The sequence below is a fragment of the Pinus tabuliformis genome, chromosome 9, assembly GCF_031772625.1.
Source record: "Pinus tabuliformis cultivar Carrire ecotype Pingquan chromosome 9, CPIR1, whole genome shotgun sequence".
NCBI lineage: Eukaryota > Viridiplantae > Streptophyta > Pinopsida > Pinales > Pinaceae > Pinus > Pinus tabuliformis.
Window position 1 is genome coordinate 974,563,949 of NC_142307.1, and position 12,583 is coordinate 974,576,531.

The 12,583-nt window shown below is 36.4% G+C and overlaps 2 protein-coding genes across 2 annotated transcripts; both read left to right on the forward strand.

The window, feature by feature from the left end:
- The first annotated feature begins 842 nt into the window (after positions 1 to 842).
- On the forward strand, positions 843 to 3,033 carry LOC149151974 (uncharacterized). Its single transcript, XM_089441387.1, has 4 exons — positions 843 to 1,071; positions 1,165 to 1,319; positions 2,273 to 2,736; positions 2,898 to 3,033. The coding sequence occupies exons 1-4, from the start codon at positions 843 to 845 to the stop codon at positions 3,001 to 3,003; spliced, it is 954 nt and encodes a 317-aa protein (XP_089297513.1). The 3' UTR covers positions 3,004 to 3,033.
- Positions 3,034 to 5,368: 2,335 nt separating this feature from the next.
- Positions 5,369 to 6,367, forward strand: LOC149151975 (E3 ubiquitin-protein ligase RHF2A-like). Its single transcript, XM_089446143.1, has 4 exons — positions 5,369 to 5,677; positions 5,817 to 5,879; positions 6,018 to 6,126; positions 6,242 to 6,367. The coding sequence occupies exons 1-4, from the start codon at positions 5,550 to 5,552 to the stop codon at positions 6,296 to 6,298; spliced, it is 357 nt and encodes a 118-aa protein (XP_089302269.1). The 5' UTR covers positions 5,369 to 5,549; the 3' UTR covers positions 6,299 to 6,367.
- Positions 6,368 to 12,583: the final 6,216 nt, after the last annotated feature.

The window sequence follows — 12,583 nt, forward strand, 5'->3', positions numbered from 1 at the left end:
AGAGGGCCTGGAGTACGCCCTAAAACTGCTTCTGCTTGGCTAAGAGCTCGTCTTCCTCGGACGTAAGGAAACAGGTTAACGGCCCAAGACCCAGAGGCATCTGGCAGGAGTGATAGCCTGCTCCCTTACGGACCACCAGCGGGTTATTTCAGGTGGCGTGGGTGATGTGTCAACTGACATTCGCGGATAGCAGCCAAAGATGGCTGTCCTCAATGTTGGTTTGACAAAACTGAGTTTGATAGGTTTTTCCACCTTTTGAAAAAAAAAAAAAAAAAAACATCATGATATTAAAGGAATGTCCATGTGCTACGAAATTGTGCACATGTCTCGTATTTATTAGTCCTTGCCTGATCAATTATTGACCATATATTAATCAGTTTTTTGACCCAAAAAAATTTGTAACTATCAAAATTTAACCAAAATTTATCTCTGCAAATATCGGTGTAAGAAATTTATAACCAAAATTGCGAATTGGAAGTTTTATTGCACGCTTCAAGTGCCCCGATGTTATTTCAGCGGGGACAAAATATTTTACCGTAAGTTTTATGTATTTTATGTTCAGGGTGTGCATGTTCTTCTTTGTGCCCTGCATGAGCGCCTTGCATGCAGCCAGTGCCAGATGTCTCTCGCTCGGGCTATCAATTCTCTGTAGAAGGCAGCTACCAGCAGCTTGGGAGAGTAGTTCAACATCGATCCGGGAAATATTTGGAGCTGAATGTCTGGTATTATGTATTCTTCCCTTGCAAGCCCTTGATACTGGGACTGATCCGATTGTTCCTGTCCATCTTGTGGTAGCCGAGGTTCCATCCATGGCAGCCTAGGATGTTCCGCGTAATGTCATCATGGTGGGCGAAGGGAAGTCCGTGTTCCATGACTTTCTTGGCATGAGCTTCCTCAGTAGCGAATCATGGTGTGCTACTACTACAGCTAGACATGAGGAGGCCTCCAGGAGCACAGGCGTCGTAGACGAAATCGACCATGGATCCTCCTCAGCGGGCAGCAGGCTTCTCTCAGGGCATCTCGGTTTAGCAGTAGCAGCAGCTGTTCCTTGTTCTTCAGATCCAGGATCAGGTTAATCTTTACCTCTCATCTTAGCGAGAGGTTTTCTTTTGGTTTCTTGTTTTTATCATATTAAAGAATGTAAAATGATGGTGTGTTTCGCAGAGAGGATGTCGTGTGGAAAGTGGGAAGGCATACATGGCGGCATGGATGCTTTGGACAGCAACAGATCTGTAGCAGGAGGGAAGAAGAGGGAAACTTCCACTTCGAGCCTTAGAGAGTCCTTGCAGGATACTTCAGAGAGTTCGCGTGGAATTAAGGTAGCGGAAACCCTTATCTCTCAGCGCTACTAATGGCTAGGAACAGAGTTAGAGCTTTTGTTTATTTTACCTGCAATAGAAACTTTGCCAATCTAGAAACTGTCTTTGTGGTGTAAGCCCCCTTTGTTGATGCCGTAGCATCTCTGTAGCGCAGTACTAACATCACCTTTTGTGAACCCAAGTTGATGCAATTGATCTTCTTTCACTCCAATACTAACATGACCTTTGGTGTTTCTAGGTTGATTCTATGGTATTTTCTCACTTTAGTACCAAAGGCCACACCACTACTAAGATTACCTTGCCTTTGGTGTTTTCCAGGTTGATTCTATGGTATCCTCCTCACTTTAGTTTAGTACCAAAGACCACTGCAGTACTAAGATTACCTTTTACGTTTGGTATTTTCAGGTTGATTCTATGGCATTCTCCCGCATTATAGTACAAAAGACCCTTTTGTTGTTATGCTTCATGGCTTTCTTTGGCTTGTGGCTATTATCTTTTATAATCTGTTCACAATTGTTATTATTACAGTGGTATATATTTATCATGGAATTTCATATCCTATTAACTGTTACTTAGGCCAATTTGGCTGGTCGAACATGTATTCGCCCTCTTTGATGATGGAGAGAAACCAACTAATAAAGGTCAAACAACTCCCCTAACATTTAAACACAAAGGCTCTACACCTGCTCATGTTTGGACCTGAGCTGTTTACAGGGTTCCATTCTTTATGTCATCCGCCCCGTTTTAAAGGAACAAGGCCCAAGTGTAAGTCTTGCACTGTTTTGTTAGAATAGTTAACTCTCAGCTCTGGCACTTGAATAATATGATGAATAAAAAGAAGAAAAAAGAAAATACCACCACCATCCACCTTTTTCTATATTCTGTGACTTGTGTAATTCCTTCTAGATTGCTTTCTGTTTCCTTATTGTTCGTTATTTGAAAATCCCTGCTAGATGTCAAGGTTTGAGTCCAAAGATGACAGAAGAGGAAGGCACCATGATGATGATGTTCTTCTGGGCATGCAGCCACCAAGGCCAACAGCCACATGCCAAACATCAACGAGGCCATCAATGGTTGCGAATGCTGCTTTTATGGCTTCAAAGAAATGGGAACGCCGTGCCTTTATGAATTCAGGATCAGCTGTATATTGTCCTTCACGTCTCACTCATCTTGGAAGCTATCAGAACAAGACCTCTGCAAATTTATCCAGGGAAAATACGGTAGTGCCTGCTCTCGTTTCTCAGACCCCGGCAGATGAAGGTTCTCGAACAGGTCTTAAAGGTTCCAGTTTGGCAAACCTCATGAACAATGGTCCAAGTGCACCAGCTGCCAGAAACACAAGTGGGCAAAGTCTTTCTGCCGGTAGTTCAAAATTCTTGCCTGGGAATGGTGTTCAAGAATCCAGCATTCCAGCTAGGTAAGTGCATACTGGTAATTTAGACAACTTAATGTGCATATAGGGGGATGGTAAACATTGGAGATTTTCTCTACAGAAGTTAAGCTTGACAAGATTTAGCTTAGATCATGGCAATATATTTAACTGTGGCTGCATCTTGACTGCTTGTTTCATTTTTTCAGCCCAAAATGTGTAACATCAGCTAGTCGCCAGTTGACAATATTCTATGCTGGGCAAGCTCATGTTTTTGATGATATCCATCCTACGAAGGTAAGCAAGCTATGTTGATTAGTACTTTTTATTTTTGATTCTTCAGGTTTGTTTCCAAAGAACTAGGCCTTGACATCTTTTCGTTATCCATACTTTGTTTGGTCATGTTTGTTGCATCTTTCTAATTTGATACTGTTTTTGTTTGCCTCGGCAAAATCTTATAATACTCTTTGCTAGGCTTATGTTTTACGCTACTTATTGGGGTGTCTGTGTGGAAGGCGAACTGTCCAACATCTGCCATGATGCACAAAAATGGCATCAATTATGTGGATTTTGCAGTAAAACCACTGCTGTTTAGAAGTGCCTGTTTGTTTAAGAGAGTACCGTAATTAAGTTAGAGCCACAGTGCATGTACCTTTGGATCATATCTAGATACGAACAAAATCACTCTCAATTGTGAAATGCTACAGCACTAATAAAATGCCTTGTGCTTGTCTATAGGTCACAGAAACAGTTTGAAGGGAAAAACAGGGAACGGGAAATATTTGGAGCTGAATGTCTGGTATTATGTATTCTTCCCTTGCAAGCCGTTGATACTGGGACTGATCCGATTGTTCCTGTCCATCATGTGATAGCCGAGGTTCCATCCATAGCAGCCTAGGATGTTCCGCGTAGCCGAGGAGGATTAGAATCTACTGCTTTTTGTTCGTCCGGAAGGGCAATCGCTAAGAAGAAAAGCTCCATACCTTGTCGACGGTCTGGGATGAGACTAATTGAACCGCCCCGGGGGACCTACGTTCGGAATCCGATAACCCGGTAGGCATCAAGTTCTGTTGTTAATTCCAGGTATGGTCTTTGCCTCTCCATGAGCGGACACACTACCTTCTTTTCAGTTAAAGTCTTTGGTGGTTGTGTTGAGGGTGACTGCAGTACACTGACACCCTTTGCTACATGCAGACCAACACGGCGACGGAGGTCCGACATAAGTAAGCGGGGCTTTTTGTTTACAAAATTAACTCTAGCAAATGTTTTTTTAGTTGCATGCCTAGAACAAACTAATTGATTCCACCAGTGTGGTGAATATTTTTCTGCAGGTAAATTTCCTGACTGGTTCTTGGGCGAGTTGATTCCACCAGTGTGGTGAATATTTTTCTGCAGGTAAATTTCCTGACTGGTTCTTGGGCGAGTTTTCTAATCTTCTCGAGGGCCTCTCATGCTTATACAAAGTGCTTGTTTCCTCAGGTGCTACTTTCGACCTGTTTTCAGTACTCCCAGCAATTTAGAGTTTAATAACTTTTTCGAGGGTTGTTCAGACTTGCAAATTTCCATGATATCTTATTGTTGTTTTATGTCAGGACCTATGACGCATAGGCGTTGATTTGATTTGATATATAAAAGTAATTAATGGTTGTCAATTTTCATTCGTTCAAATGATTTTTCCTGAGTAAAACGGATCCTGTTCCTCCAGGTTACAAGCTGTAAACACGAGTACCATTTACAATGCATTCTGGAATGGTGAGTTTCTTTCTGAACCCAATTTTGGTTTCACTTGGGTTTGCAGTTTCAATTGATGGATGAGACATAGGGGGTTTAATGTATTGTCTATACGTTATTTTCAGACATCAGAGGGAAGCAATTGTTAGTTGAAGATGTATTTTAGTCTCCAATTTAATCACAAACTCTATCAATACTGTATGAATGAATCATACAAACTCAAACAGTTTTGGTGACATGATTTGCTTGAGAGAAAATTATCTTTGTCATCCTTGCTACCTCCACGTGCTTAAATCAGTACTTCAGTAGATACACAAGAAAACGGTTTTGGTTTAGTGCAATGTCTATCCTTCAAGCCAAGCCCGATCGTGGGCACCTAACAAGGTGGGGGACGTACATTTGAATCGGTGTTACCAAACTCTGCCGAGTGAGAGTCAACTCCTGAGTTTTATTCTGCTCTTTGAGGAAAGCAAGTTCAGTTAGCTCCTCAAGTGTATTGACCCATCCTTGAGTCATACTCTTGTGATATTGACTTGCGAGGATAACTCAGACTGGCAAGTCACACACTCGTGAAACTGTCATCTGTCTATAAAAGACAGAAAATCCTTACACTCATTTTGCTTGTTTTTCTGTACCTATTTCACAGAAGTCAATCAATGGACCTGTCAATTGCCCAGAATCCATGGTGTTTTGTAGTATGCAATCATCTATTTTGAAACGAATACATGAAAAATCGCATCATATAGAGATTGTAAAATTTCATATTAATGGAAAATATTCCCCGCTTCTCTCTCTTTTTTGAAATTTAGTTGTTCTTTTTTACTTTTTTTGGTTAATTTTCTAATTTTCTCAATTCAAACACCCGAGCTTTTCTGGAATCAGAGTTAAATCTTGCTCTTTGGCATTTCTAAGTTATTATCCCAGTCGAGTCTGGTAACGTTGATTTGGACCCTGTCTCTCACCAATTCAAAAGAAAAATCTAGTGGTTCTATGGCAAGTCTGCCTCAAATTAGTCCACCACCTGGGCTCTCTCATGCCCTTATCCATACCATGGTCAAAGGTTAAATTATGGTGTTGAATATAGGTCATTGCCTGGTGTAGTCTAGGATCTACATTATGGTCAGTGGAGAATGATTGTTATGAATTCAGTTTGTATGATGCTTCCCTACACAATATTTCACATTCCCTGTTTCAATGGACCTATGTACCCAGAGACCTGGAATTTTGGGTTCTATCATCATGGGGGTGTTGGTTCAGGGTGGGTTCTTCTCCTTCCACATGTTTCTTAAGTTTGCCTCACCTGATCTCGGGGTTGAGAACACTGATTTATTTTCTGGCTTATTTCTTGAGATTACCTATAATTATATATCTGTTGAAGTTAAGCTTCTTTCTTACAGGGCTCAAAGAAGCAAGCAGTGCCCTATGTGCTGGCAGCTCCTCAGCTTGAAGGACCCAGCCAGGTTTGTTGTAAATTGTAAATAGTTACACTTTAAGCCTGATCTAGAAAATTTCAAAATACTGTCAAGTTTTCTTTTCACCTGGATTGTAATGGAGATCGGGGTATCATAATATATTGTTAATTGCTCTTTTCCTGACAGCCAAGAGTTACTTGAAGCCACGGAACAAGAAAGGTCCTTAAGAATGAGCAGGCCTCAGAATGCTCCAATCTTTTCCCATATATCTTTTGAAGATCTGGATTTACACAATGTCTGTAATCACATTTTATATAATTGATTTTGAGATATTGGTCATTGTTTTGCGTACTTGGCAAAATGTTCAGGTGCGCTAAAGTTGATGATTTATCTTTTGTAAAAACTGGCAGGTTCGGATAAATAGTGATGATCCAGAGCTTGAGGAGCGCATAATGCTACGATTTTGACTTTTATCTGATTATGCAGAAGTCTGATGAGTCTGCAAGTGTGAATACAGAAGCAAACCTTTTCAGTAAGTTTCGAATAGAATCCTAAGAAAATCCATTTTTCCCATAATTCAATCCACTTTCTGCACTGTAATGGCATGTATTCCTCACTCCATAGGACAATATCCAGCACCAGGCCTGCTTCTAAATTTCACTTGTAGCAAGCTATTTGCTTCTTTCAATTTATTGAAGAGAAGAGTTTGGAATAGCTGGATCATTTCATTGACCCCCTGAGAAATCTGTGTAGTGAATTGAACTTTCAATTACAGAATTCCTTCAACCATGCGTGGATATTAGATATGGTTGCGTATGCATATACTATATAGGCATGCTTCTGAGGTGGGCAATGATTGTCTTGGAGCATCCTTCCCTTAGGTATCATTTAAACATGTCTCTAATGAAATTGGGGTTCAGGCAAAGTGGCCTTTCTTCATCCAAATCACAATGATAAGACTGAAGCACATGTCTTCTTATATAAAATAACACTGGTACAGTTCTATGATTTGCTGCTTCAAGAGAATAATATGAATTGTGGCACAGAGCATCCATTGGTGGACTTATCTTTCACTGATGCAATTAGTAATGGGAATTCTATACTTGAGCTTATCAAGTTCGTATGGCACTATCATTTGCCTTGGCATTGTAGGAGGCATTACGATTTTGACTCTTATCTTGGCGAACACATGTGCGGGCAGGATGCCCTTCAACTCCCGCTCTGAATGGCATCTCATCTGCCCAAAAACAGACTTGTGTTGTTGCTGTTGCTGATACTCACGGTTCTTCCATCTAACAATTATATCTGCGCCGCTTGGGTTTCCGGTGGAGGTCACAGAAAGCAACCTATAATACATATTCTTCCTCTTGCCCTCAGACATGACCGTGCTCGTCCCAGAGCTCTCATTGTTCCATTCACAAGTTTTGAAGTTCCTCTGTTGATCGTCCACCACATCAGAGTCTTTGCTACATGGACGGGCTCTTCCGTGTGTCTTGGCCAGGCCAGATCTCCCATTACAAGAATCCTTCCCTCCCGGTTGTGAACAGTCGAATTGTCCCCATCACCATCCAAGATCCCAAAATTTCTTGTGCCTTCCATCAGTTTTGAAACAGAGCTGGAATCTGCTCGGGCCAGCCGGCCATATGCCCCTGTCTGGTAACAGAAGAAATGAAATGGGGAATTGGCATCGGCGAGTAATGGAATGGAACAGTTAGCCTGTTTTCCTACGAGGACCCTGCTATCTATTATCAACATCCCAAGGAGCACAAGTGAAACCCGAACATAACCCGACAAGCATGCTGTGATTTCTGATACCAGCACAAGAGTAATGGCGAAATCACCCTTAATCACCTGTCGTTAGTGAGCATCAACGAATAACGTCTAGTTTTGGACAATTAATCAGGTGTGGTCAGTGAACATCAACGAATAACGACTAGTTTTGGACAATTCGTTCCAGTTAGTGCTTGCGGATCCCGTTTATTTTGCAACGGCAACAATTGTCACACAATTGCAACAGCACCTTAAAGGAAAAGCTCTATTTTCTCTCTGGATTTAAAGGACCTTAAAGGCGTACTGCGCAACACCCACATGAATTGATGTCAGCTAGCTTCTTTGCCGAAAGCACGAGAAATGGTGCACAAATCAGAAAAGGGCTTCATTTGTGCTTGAGGGAGGCCATTCGCTTACAGTAGGGACTACCGACTGCATGCAGCACTTGTTAAATAAAAAATGGGTTGAATCTTCTTTTTTCAAAATGCGTTTTCTTTGAGTTTTGAGGACACTAAGGTGTATTTTAGGATCTTAATATTATAAGGATTTTTGCATTAAATTCGAGGCTTTTTAATTTTTTTGGTTTTAGCTTGAGTTGTATATATATATATATATATATTTCTCCTAATTTTATGTTTGTAGACGTATTTGAGATGGATTTGAAAACAATATTTGTTATAGATTTTTTTATGATTAAACATAAATAAAAATATTGATCATGCTATAATTCACTTACAAATTTGATGCACTTATAAATTTGATTCAGGATATTAGGAGTAAAAAGCATCACATAACTTTTTTAGTATTCATATATTTCCTTTAATCATATAAATCATGTAAATTTATTTTTAGAATTTTTAGAATTGGTTTTTAGAATCCATTGCATGGTTATCTTAGTGTCTTTAATTTTCAAGTTTGAAGTCAATTTGCAGAGGAAAGTCGAAGTATCCTGCATTTCCCTTCATTTCTCTATCTTATACCTCATTGATCTCTTACATTTTTTTTTTACCTGATCTTATTCATATTCCATTTTATTTTCCATTCCCTCTAGTTTTTTCTCATCCACGTTTACCTCCCTAACTCTGTAATCAAATCACCTTCCGCCAATGTCTATTTGACTAGATGGAAAATGAATGATTGGAGATGTCATTTCTATCATATTCTTCAAATATCCTTATATCAACTTATATATTACTCACAATCTAGTATCCAAGCCCTCAACTTATTGGAGTCTAAGAATTGACTTTCACAATAAGTGAGAAGGTAATGAAGCCACAAGGAAAAGTGCTTATTTAGAAATTAAAAGATAACATGTATTATAAATTAGACCACCATGTGAAACATGGTATCAAAATTGATGTATGGAGTGTATAAGGGTAGGAGTGTATAGAGTTTTTGCCACATGACTAATACAATGTGACATGAACAAATTCCAAAAAAAAAAAATCCATGCAAAGATGTTTTATATTAAATGTTAATACACTAGATCTAATCGTTGAAATTCAAGTGGATTCAATTCAATGGGTTTTGAATACTTAATTTTAAGAGTTCATCGCTTGAGATGTATATGTTTAAATGAAAAGATAAATGATCATTGGAAATGTGTTTAAATGAAGGAGCTCATGAAATATGGTTTATTTAGGCATAAATGTTAATGACATGTCCATAAAGACAATGAATATTAGAGTTAGTGGTCAATGTCACATAGGATATGTATTTATTGTGCTCAGTTTAAGTGGTTAAGGCACATCTAGACTCACACAACTATTTCTCTTAAAGACAAATCAAATGTTTCTGATGGTGAAAGTGTTCCACCAAGCTTTCCCAGTTTTTGTAAGTCTTAAGTTTTGTTTCTGTCTCCCCTTCCTTCCCTTTAACAACAATTTGCTACAAATACTATGTTTTGTTCAATAGTCAATTAAAAGTACAAATATAAGTACAAATATTAATAATGTGTATTCTTTATTTTTTTCTACTAATCCTTATTTTCATATTTAATCCCAAAAAAAAGCCACATCATAGAATTCAAAGAAACATGTTTTGTTTTAAATTGTAATGAATTATTTAGGTCAAACAAGTTTTCCATATATTGTGCTTGAGTAGACCCATTTCTCATACAATTTAAATAGCTAAATTCCAATATCTTATTATTATTTCTAATGTCATAAAAAACTATTAAAAAAATACATATCTTATGTTTGTCTTCTACCCATTTAAGCTTGTCTTTACGAAAATTCCAATTCCTCTCTATGCCAATCAATTAGAAACATGCAAAGTCCTAATGTAAGTTTCTTCTTGAATGACCCACTATGATATTTATTTATTTTATCTAATATGTTGGGAAACATGTATATTTTGTATAACTTTAATCATCTATTATATTGACAAGCGTGTATATTTTTCACCACTTTAATTAGAGCTCGTGATGGAGGTCAAATGAGATATACTTTCTGAGCACTTAGTGTAAGTGGTGAAGTCGCAGTTCGAATCACACAACTATCTCTCCCAAGGATAGATCAAATCATTGTGATGACGAAAGATTTCATTTTATTTTTCATTTAGTGTCCTATGGATTATGCTTATTTTAATTAAATGTAATTATTAATAAAATAAGTTAAATATTTAAAATAGCGCACATGGATTAATATATATTCTGTAATATAGAATCATAAGATAGCACTTTTAGAATACTTTTTATCACTATTATTTACTTCCTCACTATCCCTTATTAATTTCATTTAATCTATTTTTCTTCATTGTGGGATTATATATATTTTATTTCCTTGGTCTTTCTAAGGTTTTTGCAGGATTATACTTTAGGTTTGTTGCTCGCTTGAGAATCGAGATTTTTCTAATCGACATGGATTATGGTGTGCTATCTTGATGCCTTTTTTATTTTATTTTTTAACAAATTTTATATTGGAGATGAATTTTGTTTTAATTCAGAACATCTGTCAATAAAATAGACATTATGAATTATTTTCTGATTCTGCAATTTTCTAACAATCACCATAAAAATATACAAACAATAATTTGTAATATTTTCTGATTCTGCAATTTCTTCAACAACCACCACAAAAATATACAAACAACAAATTGTAATATTTTTACTAGTTAAATGTCTCACTAATTATTTTCATCCTGTAATATATTTATCTGTTTAATAATCTTACTAGGATATTATATTTTCATCTGTACAATAATAACAATGATATATATATAGACTGGTATATTTTATTCATAAGTAGAAAGGACGATTAAAACGGAAATGGATAATTTATAAATTAAAAAAAATTGAAACAAATTTCAACTTTTTAAAACTAAATAAATGAGTATGATTCTTTTAAGGGGAAAGAATTTTTACCTTAAAAGGATTTATAAATATATTGATTTTGTCGACAAAATTCAAATAATTTATATAGGGAAAGAAAGTTTTTCTAGAGAAGAAATAGATTTTTGAGTTAAGTAACTTACAAAAGGAAAAGATAACTAATGCAACTAAGAAAAAAAAATAAAAAAATTGAAAGGCCTATATGCATCCCCACATCTGGGGTCTCTTGAACTTAGTTGTTAACCAGGGCTTTAATAAGAAACACGATCAAAATCTACATCTACATAGAAAGTCATGAAAAAAGATAAGTCCTAAGCAAAATTTAAGATGTATCATTCAATTGTGTACCATCTTATTATGTTTAGTATCATTGTGGAAGAGTCTTAGATTTAAAAAGGAAATCTCTTGTGTTATTTTGTTGACTATATAAAATATTTTGACATAGTATTTAGGTACAATGCTTGGAATAAGATTATAAAATATTATTTTGAGTTGACATTTGTTGGGCTAAGGTTGTATGAGAATGATATTTCCAGGTTTATGAATATTGAAGGCTAGTCAAAATAATTTAATTGTAATATAGAAAATAAGCAAAAATAGTGCTTGTCCCTTATTTTTTCATATTCATCAACATGCTAGAGGCTTGTTTGGAAAAACAAGCCTTGTTATCCTTACTCTAGCTAATATATTCATCATCCTTCTTCTTTACATTGATGACATTATGCTTATGGTAAGGCATCTATCTCATCTCAACAAGCAACTAAAGTTTCTCAAATATTTCTTCTCTAGTACAGGTATGATTTCTAATAATGACAAAATGAAGGCTACTATAATCAAATCCAATAAGATGACTTATGCTAATTTTTTCAATGAAAACAAAAACTTAGAGGAAATGACTTCATACAAATATCTAGGAATCAATCTTCATCATGATATTCACTGGAATTGTAGCATTTAGAGAAAGATAAATGGAGGATGGAAGGCTCATTATGAACTTGAAAATAGTTCTAAACAAGTGGATCTTTGGATATAGGATAATAAGAAACTCTTCATTGAGATTCTAGTCCCTCTTCTTCTTTGATATAGTTTTCAAGTTTGGGGTTGCAACATATGGAGATAATTATGCAAAAAGATAGAGTAAATCCAAAAGTATTCAATAACTTAGAATATAAAAATTAAAAGCAATATAGCTAATCATATATTCGTCATAGAATCAAGTCTTTCCTCGATTGAAAGCACAATTATCGCTATGTAATAATGTACATGAACAAGATATAAATAACATGGAAAATAAAAGGCTTCTTAGGATTGATTCAAACTAACCACCTTCAAACCAAGTGATGGTGGCGTAATACCATCTTCTAGCTAAATTATTATGGAACCAAGGAATAGGTCATCATACAAAATTATGAAAAATTTAAACATATTATTATATCTAAACTTAAAGAGAAATTTTTGTGAGATAAAGAATTAGTTGATAAAAGAAAATTATGATACTATAAGGAGGTAACTAACCCTAATATATAATGTGTATTTCTCTATTTTGACTAGTGTATAGAAAAATTCAGCATTGTTAAAATAAAAGTAAGCTCTCACAAGCTTCATAGTGAAAAATACATTTTCAATTGCTAAGAGATCCTAAGTTAAGAAG